Here is a 21,438-nt window from a genome sequence, read left to right on the forward strand (position 1 = left end):
TAAGAGGTGGAATGTTCGGAGGAAGTGGAATCGTCGACGCCAAAAGAAGCCTAGGCAAAAGGACCCACTACAATGGGACGTGCTCATTGGTCGGACGTGGCAAACGCGAGTCGGCCAAGGAACTCGCCAGCCTTCTTTCTTTTTGAAGCACGAACTCTCGAGGACGGAAGAGACTTACTTAATAAGTGAGGTCCAGGATGTGGCCATCGTTAGTCGCAGCATCACATCGACTTTTGCACCGGCTATATTCGGCTTCGAAACCAAAGAATCGTGCGTTTCCAGTGCCTACCTAACGTTTCCTACTGACTAGATTTCCCACGGCCGCCGCCACGCCATCGCGCCAGGCGAAGTTTCCCTTCAGTTGTCTGATATATACATCACAAATGTTATATTATACGGTACTCCGTACAAAGGTCTACCACTAAGATAACCGACACAGGGTGGGAATCGCATTCATAAAATCAAGTACAAGCTGCAGAGGATGCTCGGTCCCGTGAAGATACCCAGCCAGAAGATGACGTTGCCCAAGGTCGCCCGGTTGCGCAGCCATTTCGTCCTGCTGAGCCTCACCAGCTACCGAACACGCGCGTTAGTAATCTAAAACAGCGGGTCCGGACGAGCAAACGAATACTTACAGGTAGCTGGCACATTTGCAGGAAGAGCAGGTAGCCCCTTAGCTTCTTGAAGATGCACCACATGATCAGCTCGTGGACGCAGGCCGAAAGAAAGAAAGTGATGAGGGTCGCGGTGTGCTTGTCGACCTTCATGGCCGAGATGGAGCTGTGGTAGACGTGCCGCAGCAGGAAGTTGTGCACCGGCCGGTTCCAGTCCCGAGCGAACTGATCCCACGAGACACAGTTCCACCAGGCGCCGTAGAATCCGCGATCGGCAAAGTAGGTCAGCTCGGCCAGGAAGTTGAGGATGGTCTCCCAGATGAGGTACCAGGTCAGCAGATACTCCATCATGAAGGGGAATATCAAGTCCAGGAGCATCCAGGGGAACTGGCGGAACCGGCCGGCCAGCGGGACGCCCTCTTCCTTCATGCGCACCGTATCCATGACGACCGGGTAGATGAAGGCCTGCGAGATCATGATCATGACGAAGATGATGCCGAAACAGGCCGCCGCCTTCTCGGCGGCGTAGTACCAGTTGATGGATCCGGAGCGGGGGTACTGAAGCTCATAAACCACCGTCGGCAGCACGATGTACTCGTAATGGTTGCGCAGAGTCAGGTTGTTGGGGTACTCGCGGCCGGGCTCCGTCGACTTGCCCCTGAGCTCGTCCGACAGGGCGTCCACCTCCCACTTCAACACCTCCTCAAAGACGCGAACCTGCTCCTGGTCCAGCGGCTCGCCCGAGTCGATGGCCGCGACGATCTTCTCGGCGTCCAGGATGTTCTCGGCCGGCAGGGACTGCCGCCTCTCTCTCGCCGACGGAACCTTGGCGAGGTGAGCCGTGTGGATATCCGAGACGGGCGGCTCAGTAGCCGACGGCGAGGAGATGGGCGAGATTCGTTCCAACTCCTTGATCCTAGCCAGTAGGAGCTCTCGCTGTTTGTACAGGGAACTCAGGTAGCCATTGTAGAAAGCGTACGAGTGCTGCTTCATGAGCATGACGAGCCCATGCAGCACGAAAAAAACAGTGTGCGTCCAGGGCCAGTCCCTCAGCCTGGTGAATCCGACCACACCGGCGATAAAGAGGGTTTGCCAAACCTGCCGCGAGAGTTATCGTTAGCAACAAGTCCCTGCTTCATCCCAAACACGGCAAAACAAAAAGAGATAACAAGAAGGATGGGGGGCAGAAGCATCGAGAGTGCAAGCAAGGATCAGAGGGATGATAAACTTACGTTTTGCAATATCCAGCCCGCCCTGTCCCCTGCCAACAGTTGTCAGTCAAGTAAGTGGTCGTTATAATTAGGCTGTGACGGAGAGTCATTCGGGAGCGGAGTAATAGCAGTCCCCGTCTGGGCAGTATACGAAAACTTGCAAGAGGAGCAGCAAAACACCGAGGGAAGAAGAAGAGATGGGCTGCTTACAATCGACCCAACCGCCGCGGATGCCATACCGCTGCAGCGCCCAGCCGAACCCGGTGGCGGCGCACATGACGCCGTCGGCGACGGCCAGCACCAGCACCTCGCGCCCGTGGCCGCCCCCGAACATGGTGCGCATGATCTCGTTGGTGCCCAGCGGGCTGCCGTGCGCGCGCCAGTTGATCGCGGCGATCTTGACGACGAACAGGAACACGGCCATCCAGAAGAGGGTGAAGAAGCCGTGGAAGGGCGAGTTGGCCGCGTTCGGGTTCTGGCGGTCGAAGGCGGTGAAGGCTCGGGTGAAGACGGGGGCGGTGAACTTGTGCCTGGAGGTTGTTTTCCTGACCAGGTTGTAGTGGTGGTGTTGGTGTTGGTGTTGGTGTTGTTGTTGGTTGTGATGGGCGGGTATCACGTCCTCGTAGGACGTGGTCGAAGGGGTTGTGGATATGTTGGAGAGGGAGAGCGCATCGGGGGAGGAGGCTTGTGGAAGGTCTGCTCCTGGTCGTGATGGCGAGCGGAGGGGGAAGCGGTTCCAGCGGTTCCCCTTTCCTGGACGTGAGCGGTGACGGACATCGTGAGCTACCGGTGATGGTGTTGTCTGGTCGTGTGACGGAGAGGCGACCGGGGGCTTCCGTCTCCTCATCCCAGTAATACCAAGACCTTCAATCGAGTGGCCGGATGGTATATCGCCCCTATCAGCTTCACTCCGAGTCTCAGAATCGGGGGTGAGCATCCCTGACGCCTCGTTCTCATCATGGAGGGTCTCCGGCATCGAATCGGCGCCGACCGATGCAAACGGACATTCATCGCCGGCGCAAGAGAGGGGAGTCATGACTGCGTTCATGCTGGTGATGACTTCGGGCTCGGAACCGGACGCAGAGCGGACACCGTTGGGCTGCTATTCCTCTCTACGACTTACACGGGTTGACGGTCGAAGTGCGACGGGGCAAACAACAAACGATACGCCAATTATTCAAGAATCCCTCAATAACCCAAGGAGTTTTTTTTCTTTTTTTTTTTAAAAAAAATGATGCTAGAAACTGGGAGGTTCAAACAAGTATATACGGCTCGTGGCCTTTGGCGTGGGAAGCTATCTGATGAGGCTTGGTCAGCTCTAGAGGAATGAGTAAGCATTGACGCAGTTCATTTTGGATCCCGCCTGACATCCCGATCCTATTTATCCAATATCGCATCAACAACTGGGGAGCTAGCCGCACTCAGTTACAATGCCGGATTCATCGGATCAACCGGGTACAATATTACGAAAGACGGGAATGCTAACATAAGAGGTGGCGGATTTCGGGCGTCGATCGTTCGACCGTCGGACCTTGTCCAAGGCGCGAAGAGCGAGCCAAACTACACGACAAAATCAATGGCGCTTGATGTACTCGTTACTTGCCGAGCCTGTCCTGAAGAAGACGGACAGAAATAAACCCCGAAAGGGCTCAAACGTTATCCTTTGTGCTTGCTTTCACAAGGGCAGAATGGAGGGAGGAAGAGGGTTAGGGTTGAATATGTCTGATGTTTGCCCCATTACTCGGCAGGGTCAGTCTCACCACCATCACCTTTCAAGGGTTCAAAATGTGGTCTATGGACCTCAGGGATAATCTATCCCGGAATTACCGGGGTAGGCTGCTCACGCGAGCTCGACCATCTTGATGCGATGGTTCATACTCTGCACTGGGCAACCAGTGTCGCCCAACCTCCGCACCTGCGAATGAACCGCTGTCAACAGGACAATCAACAGACCATCCAGGAGCACTGGTAAGACATCCTGCGAATGTTCTCGCAGACTTAGCAGGCGCCCACTTGCGGGGCCGTTGTTCATCTTCATCAAGACATCAGTCCGGTGGTATCATTTTCATTTCATTTCATTCCATCTCAACAATTCAGTTCGGAGCCTCCTCGCCTGACCGGACAGGTAGTTCCTTCTCCTTGGCCTCGGCCTGAGCCTGATCCTTTCCAGCTCCTGGGTAGCGCGTCCCCTTATTCTTGACCTTCTTCTCCTTCTTTGGGGGTGGTGGGTAGGCTTTCTCAGCGATCTCCTGCCACTCCTTCGAGGCCTGGAATGCCTCTTGGATGGGGGCGAGGAGCGAGTTGAGGTCTTTGGTAATGGCCGGTTTGAGAAGTTGTGGTGTCAACTGGCATGTATGTGAGCTCCCGATATTCTTCAACATGAGCCTACTAGGATGAACTTACCACATCGTTCTTGTAATCCTCGCGAAGCTTCTCGATGTCAGTATACACGAGCGGTTCTAACCCGTCCCGCTCGCGCTCGATGCGGAACTCCCCGTTGCCACGCAGGCGCGCAGCAGGCAACAGGACGAATTCGATAAAGGCTATCAGGCCGTTGTCCTCGACAACTTGTGGCGCAGCGTGCGCCTTCTTGATCTTCTTCGCAACCGTTTCCGGGGGGTCGAGCAGGTCGATCTTGCTGTCCGGGTCACTCGAGCTCATCTTGCCGCCGTGCAACCCGGGAACCATGGGGTTCAGCAAGTGGGCACGCTCCCTGTAGCCCAGCTTCGGCAGCCACTCCTTGGCCGCGGTGAAGAGCTTCCGCTGGTCCATCCCGCCAAACTGCGCGTCGCAGTCCAGGTACTGCTCGTCCAGCACCTGCAGGATGGGGTAGAGCAGGCCGCTCAGGGGCGCGTTGTCCGTCTGCTTGACCACTTCGGCGCCGGCCTTCTTCGCATCGTGCTCCGAGATGATCGACGCCATCTTGTACACGTCCATGACGTACTCGGGGCTCTTCTGGTACGAGCTGCCGAGCACTACCCGCAGCTTCTCGGTAGACACGCCGACGGCCTTGAGCATCGCGGTGATGATGTGCCGGTAGAACTCGGCGCGGTGCATCACCAGCTCCAGCGGGGCCTTGAGATTGTCGAGGAAGCCGTGAATGTCGGCGAGGAGAATGGTCACATCGCAGCCGGCGGCGAGGAACTGAGCGATCTTGATGGCGGGGACGAAGTAACCGCAGTGCGGTCGGCCTGTTGTTGCGGTGCCTGGGAGGGAATGGCTGTCAGTGTTGGCCACTCGCATTTCACCGTCTCTAAACCGAGAATTGCTGAACCTACCCCAGTAGATCTTGGGGTGCTGCCCCTCGTCGAGGATCTTCTTGATGATCTCCTCGTTCAGAACCTCGGCGAGGTTCTCCTTGATGAGGGACAATCGCTTATCTGAATCCGCGGCCGCCATTGTGTCCTGCCGTGCTGCAGAGTGTGAACGTGTCGAAGTGTTATACCCCGTCGCTGCCAACCTGGTCCGGGTAAAAAAGAGGTGGCCCAAACCGTTGACTCAAAACCGATGGTGGGGCAGCGCCGCTCTCGGTCGCGGGAGGTGGCGGGGTTATTGAAGAAAATCATACTGCCGCCAGTTACCGCCTCCATCAGCGACCCGCCGTGCACTCTGACGACTACCTTCCTGAGGAAACCATTTGAGATACCTCATAGGTATCTACAAGCATATTTAAAGTGGTATTGTACTTCGAGGTACCTAGCAACTCTACAGTACAATCCTGGTCAACCGGGACCCCTGGTGCTCGCCGTGTTCAGACGGTCCCCTTTTACCACTTGAGTCCCTGCAAGGACTCCGTGTTGCCTTAACCGTCGCATTAGAAGTGAGTGTTTTAGGCAGTGTGAGAGCCGAGTGGAAAGAGATACGGTGAGGTCGCCACCCAAGTGAGACAGACCACTTGATGAAAGGCGCGTTCGGCCTCATAATCATCTAGCGATTGGAGGCTGGATATAAAAGGATGTAAAACTGAATTGGGACGCTAGCGTCTCAGCTACCTGACCGCGTGAAGAAAACCAGCATCCTTGAACACACCGTCGGGTTGCGCGAAACAGAACCTCCCCCCTGCCCCGTCAACTTTTCCCTGGAACCAACCATGCCGCCAATTTCACCAACCGTTCTTACACCGCTTACTGCATCTTCTCGTATGTCGCCATCAACGATCCTGTCCCAGGGAGTTAGCTATTGTTTGGTTATCAGAACCTGAAGTGCTCGCGACTCACCAATAAACGTCGTCACCAGCCGGGCGCGGACTTGGCAGATATCCTCGGGCACGAGCCAAATGGTGGCTCCCATCTTTCTCGCAATGCTAATGCTAAGCTTGGCATTCAGGTAGGCCTCTTCGTCGGTGCGGCCCTCCGTCACCAGGTCGTAGTCGACATAGCTGCTCTTCATGCCGTTCAGCACATCCAACAGGAAGACGCCGGTGCCGATGACCGGGTCCTTGAACGAGCGGATGCTCGAGTTGCGACCGCCCCGGCGGCTCATGTCGTTGGCCCACCTGACCATCTCGGCATCGGTGATCTCCCGCTTGCCGAGGCGCTGTGCCAGGCCCTGGAGCGTCAGCGTGATGTCCTTGCGCATCAGCTGCCAGACGAGGCCAAGCGTCAGCTTGCGCTGCCCGTCCGTGATGTCGGCGCCCTGGATGCCCACGAGCGAGAATCCGTTCTGCTTGCCGAGCTCGATGGCGTAGTTGGTATTTTCGACCATCTTGAACCGCGACATCTCGCCGCCGTTCGCCGGCCGCTTGTTGACGCATCGCCAGTTGACCGAGCCCTTGATAACCTTGTCGTAGGCCTGCATCAGGATGGTACCGTCGCAGAGGTCGTCGAAGAAGGACTGGACCGCTGGCTGCACATCCAAGCTGTTGAGCCAGAGAGTGAACACACGGGCCTCGCGCTCGCCTTCTGCGTCGAAGTCCTCCACCTCGATCTTGTCTTCCTCGGTGATGGGTTCGAGTGCAGGATGAGTATTGAAGAGGTTGGCGACGAAAGCAAGGTTGAGCTTGGGGTTACCCGCAACAAGAGACGAGGGGGTCAAGAACTTTCGGCATCCTAGCCTGTCGGCATTTTGGAGCACCTCTTCCGCCCGCTGGAGCAGGTCGCGAGTCTGCAGAGGGGCACGGGTGCACCCGTACTCGTGGCCGATTTGTGCCAAGAGGACGGTGTAGTTCTCGCCATCCTTGACGTCGTTTGAGAAGTTCTGCACTCTCTTCGGCCAATTGGCAGCCTTGAGGTGGTAGTTGAACCACCGCAGGAGGATCTGCTCTGGCGGCAGGCGCAGGAACTGCTCCAGAGTTTCGTCCTCCTCCAGCAGCCTGTACAGCTCGGGGTGTAGCTTGATATCGATCTTGCCTAGGAGACCACGGCGGATGATTTGCCAGATCAGGCCAAGAATGAGGTGTTCCCGGACTTCGATAATATCACCACTGCCAATGTTCACCACCGAACAGCCAATACCCTTCGCTGACTCGATGACGATGTTGTTGTTTTCCGTCATCTGGAAAGCATTGAGCGTCTTGCTCTTCTTCCCGGGCACATTCAGCACACGCTCGTCAATCGTGTCGGGAACGCTGTCGTTGATAAGCTTGGCCAACACCAGGCCGTCCTTGCATTCGTCGAACATCTCGAAAGTATCGGTGGGGAACGGCAACCGGTGACCAATATCGGGGTCGCCGGCGAGGACAGCGTTGATGTGGCGGGTGAACTCGGTGCGCTCATCCTCATTGATGGTGTGGGTAATGTTCGCGTTCGAACCTTGCACAAAGATCTTGCCGCTGCCGCCGCCGCCGATGCTGCCTTTGGAAGCGTGTCCTCCGCCGCTCCGCTGCGAGATGACGGCGGCTGGTGACGAAACAGCGGCAGCGGAGCCCCCCTGGGGGCCCGCGGAAGACTCGCGAAGCTTAGCAATGAGCTGAGAGAGAAAATTAGCTTGCTTAGTCTTAAAACAATCAGGGTTGCGAGCGCAGCGATAGGCGTAAAAGGGAACCCGTGGAGCTCAGGGGAATGGTGCCAATCCAGACATACCCCGATGTAATCTTCTAGTTCTACTCGCCGGGAGGAGTCGAGCTCAACCTCCTTCAGCGCCTGGCGAACCACATCGTAAGGCTTGCGCTCGCTTGCTTGCGTGGCCTTGATGGCAGTGGCCTCGTCAATGTATCCTTTGTCGTCGACATCGAGCTTGCGAAAGGCGTCGGCGAGGGAGAAGATGTCATTCTGCTGGAATTGAGGAAACTTCCTGTCGGGAAGAGTCAACATAAATTGCCCGAAAGATATGCAACGTGGTCGTTAGTGCTAGCGCCTGTTGTTAACCTCACCTCTGGAGCTTGAGAACGTTCATGACGGCGCGATTTCGGAGAGCTGTTGCGCGGGGATTCTGACAATGCTAGAAAATATCAGCCCTTGAGGCAGCTTTAAAAAAGCTGGATGTCTCGCTGCAGTTGAAACTGAGCTGCGACGCGAAGCAATATAAGAGAATCGAGTCAACTGGGAAAGGGAGACGTAATCTCACAGTTTTGTCTGTCAAGGAAGCCTGCTGTGCTAGGATCGAGTTGGCTACGCGGGGGTCTGGAGGGGCTCCCTCTCCCCAGGGGTCTGATGTAATTCGACCAGGTTTAAGACCAAGCCACAAAGGGGATTGCGTAACGGCCCAATCAGCCTCCAGGCAGCGGCTCAAAAATTCGGGAGCGGCGGCTGCTGTTAAGCCGAAACTCAGCCGTGGCTTTAGTGTAACCTGGATGTGCAAGACAAGCGCACGGCATCTTGCATTGCTGTACCCCGCTAATGATCGCCAGGCAGTAAAAATTGAATTTGAGCTGCATATTTCTTGGCATCTTGCGTATAGCTTCACTGTGCCAAACTTGTAAATCGGTGCCTACCTTAAGCGAAATAAATATTTTCCCACATTTATGAAGCTTTTTTTTTGGTCCTGAGTGATAAGCAAGCTCACAAGGTTAGCAGATCACATTGCGATTCGTAAGAATCTGACCCCTGGACTAACATAAGTCACAACAATCCAAAGTCTTCGTCTTCAATCCCACCATAGAGGGTGACGAGAAAGAAGATTACGCAAGAATTCACAATGACCGAAACCTGCAAGGCGTGCCACGATCCACTCATAATATCTCTGGACCCGGAAGACTTGGACAATGGCGAGAATCAGCCGCAAACCGTCCCTGATGACCTTCTCCTGCCGTGCGGCTGCCATTTCCACTGGCAATGCCTTCTCGACGAGTCATCCACAATAGTTAGCACCCTCTCCTGCCCCTCTTGCAACACCTACCTATCCTCCAACGCCGCCGGCGCCTCCTCCTCCTCGTCCTCCTCGGCTCCGGCCCCGGCGGATCCCGTCATCCTGACCCACTACACCAACGAGGGCGGCGTCGACCCCTCCCTCGACATCTACCCCTCCCTAGCCGAAGAGGCCTACCTGACCGCCCACCCGGAAGCCCGTCCCGCGCGGGCCTTCCACACGCTCGTGTCCGAAGGCGAGGTGCAGGGCATGGTGGAGCTGCTCGCGGACGTGGACGGGAACGAGGAGGCGCCGCTCTCGGCCGCCCAGCTGCTCGCCTGGCGAGATCCGCTCAACGGCGGGCGGAGCGCGCTGCACGTGGCTTTGGAGGCGCGGCAGGAGGAGGCGGTCTGGTTGCTTCTCTGGCTGGGGAGCAGGGCGAGGAGAGAGGACTTCCCCGAGGCAGTAGTCCAAGTTGCGGCCGCGAACGGGTTACCGAGGCGACTGGAGGGGGTGGAGGATGGGGAGGATGTGAGGTTTGTGAAGGATGAGAGGGGAAGGACAGCGGGAGATGTTTGCTTGGAACTCGGGGAGCCCTGGACGAAGTTGGTTGAGGGAGGCTTGTTCAGTTAAACAACAAAAGTACCTAGCCAGCGGCAGCGACGCCGGCTGATGAGTGGTGGCGAGGGGTAACGGTTGTTGAGAAGTACCAAAAGAAAGGAAGTAAATGCATCCAAGGTAAAATTTGCTCTAGATCACGGTTGAGAGAACGAGACTTATTTTTTTTTTTAAAAAAAAATTCAGCAAATAAAGGAAAAAACAACACCGTCTCGGAAAGTATCTACGGCCTTCTAGTAATCCAATTTACGCCTTGCCGTCTTAAAACGCCATAGATGCCTCTTCGCCTCGTCCTGGTCCTAAACGCTCCTTACAGCCAGCCACCAGTGAGTTCACTTCTTTGGCGTCTGCCCCTTGCCTGCCAACATTTGCGACAGCATAAAATGACTAACATCCTCGTCTGCCCAATAGCTTACATGCGAGGCAATGGTATTGATTGGGTTGAAGTCGAGTACGCTCCTGGCTGAAGTTAGCAAGCCTCCACGCGCGGAAACAGGAGGAAACAACCCGTCAAACTTACTCCTGGATGCAATAGTCCACCCTCCCGTTTCGATTCAGTGCCCTAACCTTTGCCTCCTCTCTCTTCAACTTCTGTGCCTTACGCTCCTCCTCCAGCCATTTCTCCCGGCTCAGCGTCGCAGCGGCCGCATTTTCCTGTCCTTTCCCAGATGCAGAATCTTGCTTGCCGTCTTTGCTCGCTAGGTTAGCCCGGCTCTTTTGAAACCTACTGAACAGCGTCTCCAGCTCATCGTCAATCAGCGTGCCTGCCCCATCACCACTAGCTGCACCATTAGCCAGCTGCCGCATGCGCTCCGCCGTCTTTTCACTGCGCTCCGCGTCCGTGAGCGCTCTGCTGTTCGGGATGACGCCCGCCGATATGTTGGTCCCAGCACCGGGGCTTTGGGGGTGCTGTTGCTGCTGTGAAGCGGTGATCTTTGCCACGTCTTCATTGGTTAGTCCCAGGCTGCGGTTCAGGAGGTTACTGGCGATGCCCGCGCTGAGACTATTCCACAAGCCGGAGACGCTTTGGCCTACTTTGGCCCCAATACCGGTCAGGCTCTGCGGGGCGACAGAATTGAAGATACTCTTCTTGGTGTACGGTAGGTTTTGGGGTCTGAGGGTTGTCATGATGGGCGAGATGAGGGGCTCGAGGCGGTACGATATGGGATCCGAGGGATGAAAGATGTTGAACAGCTGACCGACTTTGGGCGAGGAGACGTTGAAAGGGAGGCCGGTAATGGGCGAAACTTGCTGATTGGGGTAGGGCTGCGAAGGTGGATCCAGGAAAGGGTCATCCATGTAGTCTGGATTCAGAGGGCTTTCGGATGGGAGAGCATTGGGGAGGTTTCGGGCAGAGATCGTGCGGCCTTTGAGCATTTGGAACAGCCCAATGGGAGAACCAAGACAGTAGAAGTCCTCCACATCAAAGTCGAAAGCTAACTCTTTCTGTTCCTTGGACTCGTAACGGTCCGGAGAAGCGGGCCAGATTCGAAGAGGATTCCTGGGTGACTCTGTGACCCGGGCTCTTTCCTTTTGCCGGCAGAGAATGTCGAACATGATTGCAGAGCCCAGCGAGTGTCCGACAATGTGGACTTTGCCGTTAAAGTCAGGGTTGCGTTGCTTGAAGAGTCGGTAGATACGGTTCGACTCGCGGAGTACAATTTCGGCGATTTGTTCCCGGTAGGCGCTTTGATAGAGGAGGACATCTAGGGCAAGATCGGATATGAGCGATCTCGCGAACGCCACTCCTTCAATCGTAATGTCTTCCAAAGAGGGGTCTAAGGCTAGGTTAGCTGCTGGTTGAGTGAGGTGTGTTAATTCGGCTTGTACTCACAGTCGTCCTCCTCGTTGATCACTTCACCAAGGTCACGTTCGCCCCGTTTAGGCTTGCGCTTGGGAAAATCGAGGAGATGGCGCCAGATGACAGGTAACACTTGCACACGCGAGTTTCCAAGCCCGGGCTCATCGATCTCCGAGTTTAATGCTCGCAGATCCGCGGAAGCCGAGTAGACCGACTTCATCGTCTTCCTGAGCGTATTGACATCGTGCACGAAGTGGATACTCTCCATCCTGTCATCGTCAGTTAGTCCCATACGAGTCATCTCGGTGGGATGATGGTGATGAACAGCATACCTGCGCGAGAGAAGTTGCCCAATGCCGTGAGTAACAAGCACTAAGTGCTCAATCTTCCGACCTTGGTTGTCGTCGACTCTTGTGTTGTAGTCGTCGGAGATCTCCTTCTCCTCACGCTCGCGGATGGCCTCCTCCTCTGCTTCCGGGTCATCGGGCCTCTCGATTAAGTTTGAGAGTTGCCGCGTTAACCGATTTCGGGTGCTTTCAAGGTCGTCATGAACATCCTCCTTCGTGCCATCCCCTCTGGTAGGCGGGGGTTCGGATCGTCTTTTGAATGCACCCGACAATTTACCGTCGCGCTCTTTCGATGTCGATCTGCTGCCTTCTGGGGTAGATGGGCGTTTTTCTTCTTTGGACTTCTTCGGCTCGGTATACCCTCGGACCAGCTTCACACCGCTCATGTAGCCTCCGCCAGCGAACCTTTCGTAGACCGTTGAAGTCACCCATGATAATACGCCGTCGGACGATAGCCATGCCGTGTTTGAGTCCTGATATGTCACCACGCTGTTCATGTAATTTCCAAAGAGGCGGTAAGTTTGCGGCTGATGCTGCGGCGCAGGCGGCTCTTTCTTCGAAGCATCACCCTGGGTCTCAGAGGCTGCATTTAGACTCCCGGCCGAAGCCTTCTGCGGATTTGTCTTAGACGCTGAGTTGCTACGCGACCTCAGCGGATATTGCCAAGGTTTAATTTTGAGGTAGCCCTCCTCCAGTTGAGCGGCCAGGTTCTCCTCACAAGGGCGGAGGGCAGACCCCTCTTGGTAAAACCAACTACCGCGGCGAACATCATACACCGGCCCCTCCCAATAGACAGGAGTGAGTTCTCTGTTCTCAAGGTGGACGTCGAACAGAAAATCTTCGTTCACGGGGACGGTGGTGGCAGAAGCTGAGGAATCTCCACTTTGCGTCCCTTCTGTGGAAATCGCGCGAGGTCGTTGTGTCACAGCACCCGAGCTGCCATTCCCCTTGCTTTTCTCTCTCTCCTCTTCCAACTCCTGGAGCTTGCCCTGGTATGCAGCCTCTATTGCTCGGGAGTCTTCGATCGAAAACGGAACAAACTTCTTGGGCGGAGTAGGCTTTGTCTCCCCGCTAGTTTTGGATAACATAAACTTGGGCTTGCGCTTTGGAATCTGATGGCATTGCGAGTAAGCACCGTGTCTGGGGGGGCTGTGTGTCTTAAGAAGTACTCACATCGACAGCGTGAAACCATCTCACTTTCAAGGGCGGACAGTCCGGCGGGTATCGCCCAATACTCTGACCATAAAAGGGGTTGGTGACATGATCAGTCGAGTTCGACGTGGATACCGCCGGCTGGGGATCTTTCGGAGTTGGTGCCGCACTCCGGCTGCCAGCCCAGGGGTTGATTGAATCCACAGCCGAGGCGAGATAGGACTTTTCTGCCTTCTTTTCGGCAGATCCAGGCGCCATGGCGCCGGTATGGCCAAGCGGCCACTTAAAGGGAGCTCTCGCGGTATTGTTCGCCTGCCAAAGTTGACGACAGTTCCTGTGAAGACGATGCCGCCACAACCGGGAATGGGAGCAAGTTCGGGATAAAATTAGTGGCGCCAATGCTGTAGGATGTCGTCGATCGTTGGAGACCTGGTAGGAAGAATCACAGACAGGGAACGGCTGATTTACTGAGCGGCACAGAACCTCGCCGTTGGAAGCGGCGTGATGCGGAAGCGGGTGGCGCTGCTTGCGCGGGGAGTCGATCTAAGACGAAAGCATTTAATTTAAAACATCAAAAGTACAAGAGATGGACTGACGGAGGTCGAAATCAAAAGGTTCTCGCACAAGTTCTGACTGGCCAACAATGTCTTAAGAGTGAGGCGCAGAAAGCTCACATTGGTCCAAAGTTGTGGTCTTGGTTTGGGTCGGTTCCGAAGCTGCGAGCTTAGGAAGCACGCTTCATATCCCAGCAAACGATGACGGGAGTTGGAGCGAGGGAGCGGTTCCTGATTGGCCCGAGTTTGGGAGTGGGACCGTTTCCGGCAGGCAGAACCGTGGGGTAACTGCAGTGATGAGCTTGCGGGCGTCAACCCATGAGCGTTGTCCGACGCTAAGGAGGAACAAGGGTCCATGCCACTTTGGTGGGGCACGACTTCAGTTGGAGTCATTTCTGGCCGCCCCGCCGCCGCTGCCAAAAATTGTTCGCGAGTTTGTCGGCAACATCGAGACACGACAGACATCGTGGCATTGGTTCCGGTAGTATCGGACACTTGTGCCGTCTGACGAGAGCAGGTGCTTGTTTTCAGCGGCCTGCCGACTTGCTCGAATTTTAGTGCGTTCCCCGGCGATCAACCTCCATTGCACGACCAGCACTGCCCGCTATGAGCAGGTAGCACAGCGCAGCGACGTCGAGCGCAAACTGGATTTTGCCCTTCCATTGCCCGAATAACGCTTCTCCTGGTTGCTCTTGACGAAAAGACATGGCGGTCGAAACAAGAACGCGGCGGCGCAAGGAGCAGCTGGTCGATCAGCTGCCAAAGCGCTTCAAGGCGCTCAAGTTCGGGATTCAGTAAGGACCTCTTCGAGCTCTTTGACGAAAAGCGCCGGCGGCCGAAACTAATGCTTTGTCACCACTCAGATCTCATCAGGACATAGTGAGCCAGGGTGTTCTTGAAGTCTCCGATAACTTGCTCTACGATGTTGAAAACCGGCGGACGGCTTTCCCTCACGGACCCCTCGACCCGCGCTTGGTGAGCAAGTCGAGTACGCCCATTTCCATTCACAAACGCTAAAACTTTGGTAGGGTACATCGAGTACGAATAGAGAAAGCAAGTGCAGCACATGTCACCTTGGCTTACAGGAATGCCCTGGTCATTTCGGTCACGTTCGCCTGCCCCTCCCCGTCTTTCACATCGGCTACTTGAAGTACATCCAAGCAACCCTGCAAAACATCTGTAAGGACTGCGCGAGGGTTCTTCTCCAGGAGCCCGAACGGCGCCAGTTTCTGAAGGAATTGCGGCGGCCTGGGATTGACAACCTGCGACGTTCGGCGATCCTGAAGAAGATAAACGAGCAATGCAGGAAGGCGAGGACGTGTCCGCACTGTGGCTCCATACAAGGCGTGATTCGAAAGCTGAGCGTCATGAAGCTTGTACATGACAAGTTTTCAGCCTACAACAAGTCCACGGCCCAGAAAAAGATCCCTCCGGAGAGCAAAGTCGAGTTCGATGCGTCCTTCGAACAAGCAAAGAAATACACGCCAGAGCTGGAGAAGCACACAAAAAAGGCAATGGAGGATCTGAATCCCCTCAGGGTCTTGAACCTCTTCAAGCAAATAAGTCCAACCGACTGCGAGCTTCTTGGGTTGGACCCCTCCGAAGGCCGACCCGAGATGTTCCTGTGGCAATACGTGCCGGCGCCCCCCATTTGCATTAGGCCGTCCGTTGCACAGGAGAATGCTAGTAATGAAGACGACATCACAAGCAAGCTTTCCGAAATCATCCTTTATGCCGGTCATCTGCGCGAGTCACTGAAGAAGGGAGTTGCGTTGCCCGTCATCATGGAGCAGTGGGAGTTCTTGCAGCTGCAGGTGGGCATGTATGTCAACAGCGATGTACCGGGCCTTTATCAACCTGGCTTTGGGAAGCCCATCCGTGGATTCTGTCAGCGTCTCAAGGGCAAACAGGGCAGGTTTCGTGGGAATCTCTCGGGAAAGCGTGTCGACTTTTCTGGGAGAACCGTTATCTCTCCAGACCCCAACTTGAGCATCGAGCAGGTGGCAGTTCCCCAGCTGGTGGCCAAGAACCTGACGTACCCGGAGCGGGTAAACCACGCAAATATCGAGAAGCTCAGGGAGCGCGTCATCAATGGGCCGAATATTTGGCCCGGTGCTCAAGGCATCATCAAGAAGGATGGCGCCAAGTACAATCTCAAAATCGGCACAGAGAGCCTTCGCCAGAAGCACGCCAGTAGTTTGGAATTCGGGGATGTTGTTGAGCGCCACCTGGAGGATAACGACATTGTTCTCTTCAACCGGCAACCGTCTTTGCACAAGCTCAGTATCATGAGCCATCTCGTCAAGGTTCGGCCTTGGAGGACGTTTCGCCTCAATGAGTGTGTGTGCACGCCGTACAACGCCGACTTCGACGGAGACGAAATGAACCTGCATGTTCCACAGACAGAGGAGGCAAGGGCGGAGGCAATCAACCTGATGGGTGTTAAAAACAACCTTATCACACCCAAGAACGGAGAGCCCATCATTGCTGCCACGCAGGATTTCATCACTGCCGCTTATCTGCTGAGCAGCAAGGACAGGTTCTTTGACCGCACGTCTTTCACCTACATTTGTACTCAGATGCTTCTTGGCGATACTCACCTCGAGCTTCCGCCCCCTGCGATCCTTAAGCCCAGAGCTCTGTGGACGGGCAAGCAGATCTTCAATGTTCTCATGCGCCCCAACAAGGAGTCCCCTGTCCTGGTGAACCTTGATGCGAAGAACAAGGTTTATAAACCGAAGAAGGACGGTCAGATCCCGGATATGGACATTGACGACTCGTTTCTGGTGGTCCGCAACTCCGAGGTCATGTGTGGGAGGATGGACAAATCGACGGTTGGAGGAGGCAAGAAGAACTCGGTCTTCTATGTGATCCTCCGTGATTTTGGGCCAGACCATGCGGCAGCTGCGATGAACCGGCTGGCAAAGCTCTGCGCGAGAACGCTGACGCTGCGGGGCTTTTCGATCGGTGTTGGCGATGTCTGGCCGTCAACGTCTCTGACAAAGCACAAGGCCCGGCTCGTTGAGGAGGCGTACAAGAAGTGCGATGATCTCATTGAGACTTACAGGCAAGGAAAGCTCGAAAAGGCTCCGGGTTGCAACCTCGAGGAAACGCTCGAAAACTCCATCTCCGGTATCCTCAGCAAAGTCCGGCAGCAGGCAGGTGATTACTGCGTCAATAATTTGAGCAACAACAATGCCCCACTGATCATGGCCAAGTCGGGCTCCAAGGGTTCCGACATCAATGTCGCCCAGATGGTTGCTTGCGTCGGTCAGCAGATTATTGGTGGCAAGCGTGTGCCGGATGGCTTCCAGGACCGCAGCTTGCCGCATTTCCACAAGAACGCACGCCAGCCGCCGTCCAAGGGTTTCGTGCGGAACAGCTTCTACACCGGGCTGGTCCCGACCGAGTTTCTTTTCCATGCAATCTCCGGCAGAGAAGGCCTGGTTGACACAGCCGTCAAGACTGCAGAGACAGGTTACATGTCTAGACGACTGATGAAGTCATTGGAAGATCTCTCCACGCAATACGATGACACTGTTAGGACATCAGAAGGTGGCATTGTCCAGTTCCAGTACGGCGCCGACAGACTCGATCCCGTCGACATGGAGGGCGACGCCAAGCCGGTCGACTTTGCGAGGACGTGGAACCACGCCCAGAGCATCACATGGAGCAACTCGGATACGTCATTGCTGCCTCGGGAGATCCACGCATTGTGCAAGACGATCCTGGACGAGGAGAGGAAGAAGTACGTCAGGCGACATCTCGTCACGAACGAGGAAATCCACTACGACGACGACAGGATAGCGAAGAGCATGGATCACGACACTCTGATCGCCATTGACGAGCATGAGAGTGCCAGAGTCTACCTCAATACGATCCATGACTTTGTCAAGGAACGTGCCATGAAACTCGCCAAGGCACGGAAGGCGGTTGGGCTGGATCCATGCCTTCCCGACGACAAGTCCATGCAGGAGGCGCTCGAGAAGTGGCAGCCAGTGACGAAGGACAGTTCGAGCATGGATGTCGATCCCCCCAACAAGCCTTCCAAGCCATTCGAGTATGTTCTCAAAGACTTGCGCCGAAAACTCGACGAAGAAAACGAGCTCGACGAAGCCTCTCGACAGGCCAGAATAATGGCGGCAGCCCAGGCTCATGTCGACCGTGTTGCCAAGGTGTCGGAGCGCACCCTGCGCCAGTTTATCCAGATGTGTCTTCACAAGTACAAGAAGGCGCGGGTTGAGCCCGGCCATGCCGTGGGTGCTGTCGGAGCGCAGTCGATCGGCGAACCAGGCACACAAATGACACTCAAGACTTTCCACTTTGCCGGTGTTGCGGGCATGAGTATCACACAGGGTGTGCCCCGTATTAAGGAGATTATCAACGCTTCGAAACTCATCAGCACGCCCGTCATCACATGCGAGCTGGAGAACAAAGTGGACCTCAAGGCTGCGCGGGTGGTCAAAGGCAGGATCGAGAAGACATACATCTCGGACGTCATCTCGTACATTGACGACGAGTGGCTGCCGGATGTAGCCAAGATCGTCCTCCAAGTGGATCTTCAGGCGCTCTCGGACATGCAGTTGGGTATCACGATGAAGGACATCGCCGATGCGATCGTGCGGGCGAAGAAGCTCAAGCTCAAGGTCGAGCCGGACGACCTGCGGATCGGCGGCGACCGTGTCGAGGTTATTATTCGCAATACTTGGCAAGACGCGACGGCGGCGCGCAAAGCCGCCCGTGTTCGTGCCGCAGCTATTGAAAAGGGCCACTTCATCTCGAGCACGCTGGACGAGTCAGCAGCGGATTTCCAGCTTCGGGTCAACTTTCTCAAGCGCATGCTCCCCCAAGTCGCCATCTCGGGTTACCCGGAAGCCTCGCGAGCCATCATCCAGACGAGCGAAAAGAACGAACACAAGGTGCTTGTGGAAGGCTACGGGCTGCGGGCTTGCATGACCACGGAGGGCGTTATTGGGACCAAGTGTGTGACCAACTCGGTCATGGAGTGTCGTGACGTTCTGGGCATCGAAGCTGCGCGTGCCACCATTGCTACGGAAATCGGATCCGTCATGCGCGAGATGAACATCGACCCGCGTCATATGGAGCTGCTGGCCGACGTCATGACGTACAAGGGCGAGATCCTCGGTATCACTCGGTTCGGCCTGGCCAAGATGCGCGACAGCGTGCTCCAGCTCGCGTCGTTTGAAAAGACGCCCGATCACCTGTTTGATGCGGCCGCAGGAATGAAGAAGGACCGCATACAGGGAGTGAGTGAATGCATCATCATGGGCCAGAGCATGTCGATCGGCACAGGGGCGTTCCAGGTCGTCAGGAGACTAGGGATACGGGACCACCAGGTTGCGCCTAAGCCGACGCTGTTTGAGGACGCGTGGAAGAAGGACGAGTCCATCCGGCGGAAGATGAGGCTGGAGAAGCGGAGGAGCGGGATGGGCGGGATGGAACAAGGGGGCATGGTGGCTGTTGCTGCTGGATAACAAGGAAACTTTAGGACCGGACGGGCTACACTAGATAGATAGTCAGGTACGGAAAATTTGTGTTCCCTTCAAAATATCTTGGCGGGCTTTGTCTTTGCTCCTTTTTGCCAGGAGCAAGAAGCGTTGCGAGGCGATCAAGAGATCTCAGGACTCCGTTAGTTACCCATTCAGGGGTAAGATTAAATTAGGTCACGTGATTTGGCGATCGCATTTCGTGAACCCTCCCCACTCGTGTCGCGATGCTCGAGCCCCGACGTCATCGGTGTATCTATCTACAACCATCAAACCAGAAATGGAAACGAGAGGAGGAACGGCAATCTATCCACAAATTGTTACACTTTTCATTTAAGAGGGCAACTGAATTACAGAATTGTCGCTGGATACGCAATTCTGAACCACATTTCCGAAATGTGCGGCCGATACGCGCTGGCCTTGGTAAGTCATGATGAAATCGTCTTGAACGGGCAGATAAAGCCAATTCTGATTATCCAGCATCGCTTCTCATAAAACTGTAGCCAATGGGTGATGGCTTTGCTGACACGACAATAGCGGCCTTCACAGATCCGCGAGTTGTTAGAGGATGACGACATGCCGGTCGACGACGCCCCCGCCGACGAAGGCGACGGCGCGCCGCGGCAGAGCTACAACTTTGCTCCGGGCTACCACGGCGTCGTCTACCGCGCCGACGTGCCCGACCGTGGGGCAGGCACCGGCAGCTCCAGGACGGCTCACGCTGACCACAGCGGCGTCGATGCCGATGCCGATGCCGATGCTGCAGCCGACGACAAGCTCCAAACCCAAACCGGAGAGGAAGAAGAAGACGGCCGCCAGGCGCCCACCAAGCCTCACTACAAACTCCAATCCATGAAATGGGGCCTCGTCCCGTTCTGGACCAAGAGAAACCCGGGCTACCCGTCGCTCCTCAAGACCATCAACTGCCGCGACGACTCGCTGGCCACCCCGGGCGGCATGTGGGCGAGCATGAAGGCGCGCAAGCGGTGCGTCGTCGTCGCCCAGGGCTTCTACGAGTGGCTCAAGACGGGGCCCAGGGAGAAGGTGCCCCACTTCGTGAAGCGCAAGGACGGCCGGCTGATGCTCTTTGCGGGGCTGTGGGACTGCGTGCGCTACGAGGGGGAGGAGCAGGGCCTGTACACGTACACGGTCGTCACGACCGACACCAACGAGCAGCTGAGGTTCCTGCACGACCGGATGCCCGTCATCCTGGAGCCCCGGTCTGACGCGCTGTGGAGGTGGCTGGACCCGGGCCGGAGCGAGTGGAGCAAGGAGTTGCAGGCCGTCCTGCGCCCGTTCGAGGGCGAGCTGGAGGTGTACCCCGTGAGTAAGGAGGTGGGGAAAGTGGGCAACGACTCGCCGAGCTTTGTGATACCCCTTGCGAGCAAGGAAAACAAGGCCAACATTGCCAACTTCTTTGCCAAGGGGAAGGGGACGGCGGCGTCGGCGGAGAAGGGGAAGAAGAAGGTCAAGGCGGAGGTGGAAGTCAAGAAGGAGGAGGAGGAGAAGGTGGGCCGAGACGACGAGGTGACGGAGACGACCAAAACGGTGGAAGAGTTGCAACAAACCGCGGACGGCGGGGGGATGGGCACGCCGAGGAAAGGCGTCAAGCGGGAGGCGGAATCGCCGCCTGTTACGAGCAAGGGAGAGCCGCCCGTTAAGAAGGCCTTATTCGCCAAGCAGGAGTCGCCGGTCAAGGAAAAAGCGCAGACCCGACCCAAGATCAGTGCCACGAGCAATGCGGCCAGAAGCCCGGTCAAATCCAAGACGCGGGCGGCGGACGGGAGTCAGAAGATTACGAAGTTCTTTCGGAAATAGCGCTTAGTCAGGGTGCGCTGCAAAGGGGTTTTGGTGTTGGGAACTTTTGGGAGGAAGGCGTTATGGTTTTGCTACGTCACTTGCTTGCTCTGTTGGCTAATTACGGATAATACCCTGATGATCACCCGGTAAGCATTACGAAATTGAATAGGTTTCGTGGGTTTCGGGAAGTATGAGAAAATTGCGTGAAGAGAACAAACGCGGGTGTGTCCACATCGCGACTAACGCTGGTCTTAGCGATCGAAACTATGCTCTCTTCTGCCCTGTATGCATGGGGATCTGTTCAAGAGCGCCCCTTCAGCATAACATCGCCAACCCCAGGCTAGCTTTTGACGACCTTCCTCGATCTAAACTTTCCCAATCAACTAATGAACGGTTGGAGAAGGTATATCACGACAAGCGCCGCCAATCCGAACAACTCCAGCCACGATATCTCCCTGTGACTGTAGTCGGGTCCGGTCGGCATCTCACATTCATCCTCATAGCACCCGTTCTCCCACTCGTCCGTGGTAGCAGCAGGGGCTGCGGAGGTGGAATCTGGGCTCGGCGCAGAGGTCGAAGTCGTGGTCGGAGCCGACGGGTGTGGAGCTTC

General features: G+C 55.9%; 7 protein-coding genes across 7 annotated transcripts; 3 read left to right on the forward strand and 4 right to left on the reverse strand.

The window, feature by feature from the left end:
• Positions 1–363: 363 nt before the first annotated feature.
• On the reverse strand, positions 364–1,715 carry MYCTH_2307471 (uncharacterized protein). The gene is made up of 2 exons (XM_003664486.1): positions 636–1,715; positions 364–573 (listed from the first exon to the last, which is right to left on the reverse strand). The coding sequence occupies exons 1-2, from the start codon at positions 1,611–1,613 to the stop codon at positions 454–456; spliced, it is 1,098 nt and encodes a 365-aa protein (XP_003664534.1). The 5' UTR covers positions 1,614–1,715; the 3' UTR covers positions 364–453.
• A 1,823-nt stretch (positions 1,716–3,538) lies between these two features.
• Positions 3,539–5,383, reverse strand: MYCTH_2307473 (uncharacterized protein). The gene is made up of 3 exons (XM_003664487.1): positions 5,104–5,383; positions 4,229–5,031; positions 3,539–4,170 (listed from the first exon to the last, which is right to left on the reverse strand). Exons 1-3 carry the CDS (start codon positions 5,222–5,224, stop codon positions 3,919–3,921), a joined length of 1,176 nt encoding a protein of 391 aa, XP_003664535.1. The 5' UTR covers positions 5,225–5,383; the 3' UTR covers positions 3,539–3,918.
• A 238-nt stretch (positions 5,384–5,621) lies between these two features.
• Positions 5,622–8,415, reverse strand: MYCTH_2307475 (uncharacterized protein). Its single transcript, XM_003664488.1, has 4 exons — positions 8,136–8,415; positions 7,846–8,056; positions 6,043–7,732; positions 5,622–5,984 (listed from the first exon to the last, which is right to left on the reverse strand). The coding sequence occupies exons 1-4, from the start codon at positions 8,156–8,158 to the stop codon at positions 5,950–5,952; spliced, it is 1,959 nt and encodes a 652-aa protein (XP_003664536.1). The 5' UTR covers positions 8,159–8,415; the 3' UTR covers positions 5,622–5,949.
• A 247-nt stretch (positions 8,416–8,662) lies between these two features.
• MYCTH_2307479 (uncharacterized protein) lies at positions 8,663–9,841 on the forward strand. Its single transcript, XM_003664489.1, has 2 exons — positions 8,663–8,770; positions 8,840–9,841. The coding sequence occupies exon 2, from the start codon at positions 8,900–8,902 to the stop codon at positions 9,680–9,682; it is 783 nt and encodes a 260-aa protein (XP_003664537.1). The 5' UTR covers positions 8,663–8,770; positions 8,840–8,899; the 3' UTR covers positions 9,683–9,841.
• Position 9,842: 1 nt separating this feature from the next.
• Positions 9,843–13,377, reverse strand: MYCTH_2307480 (uncharacterized protein). Its single transcript, XM_003664490.1, has 5 exons — positions 12,989–13,377; positions 11,801–12,927; positions 11,502–11,737; positions 10,188–11,445; positions 9,843–10,126 (listed from the first exon to the last, which is right to left on the reverse strand). Exons 1-5 carry the CDS (start codon positions 13,223–13,225, stop codon positions 10,000–10,002), a joined length of 2,985 nt encoding a protein of 994 aa, XP_003664538.1. The 5' UTR covers positions 13,226–13,377; the 3' UTR covers positions 9,843–9,999.
• A 552-nt stretch (positions 13,378–13,929) lies between these two features.
• On the forward strand, positions 13,930–19,164 carry MYCTH_2307483 (uncharacterized protein). Its single transcript, XM_003664491.1, has 3 exons — positions 13,930–14,315; positions 14,385–14,496; positions 14,550–19,164. Exons 1-3 carry the CDS (start codon positions 14,227–14,229, stop codon positions 19,014–19,016), a joined length of 4,668 nt encoding a protein of 1,555 aa, XP_003664539.1. The 5' UTR covers positions 13,930–14,226; the 3' UTR covers positions 19,017–19,164.
• Positions 19,165–19,281: 117 nt separating this feature from the next.
• MYCTH_2307484 (uncharacterized protein) lies at positions 19,282–21,070 on the forward strand. The gene is made up of 2 exons (XM_003664492.1): positions 19,282–19,451; positions 19,566–21,070. The coding sequence occupies exons 1-2, from the start codon at positions 19,425–19,427 to the stop codon at positions 20,844–20,846; spliced, it is 1,308 nt and encodes a 435-aa protein (XP_003664540.1). The 5' UTR covers positions 19,282–19,424; the 3' UTR covers positions 20,847–21,070.
• Positions 21,071–21,438: the final 368 nt, after the last annotated feature.

Source organism: Thermothelomyces thermophilus, chromosome 4 (assembly GCF_000226095.1).
Source record: "Thermothelomyces thermophilus ATCC 42464 chromosome 4, complete sequence".
NCBI lineage: Eukaryota > Fungi > Ascomycota > Sordariomycetes > Sordariales > Chaetomiaceae > Thermothelomyces > Thermothelomyces thermophilus.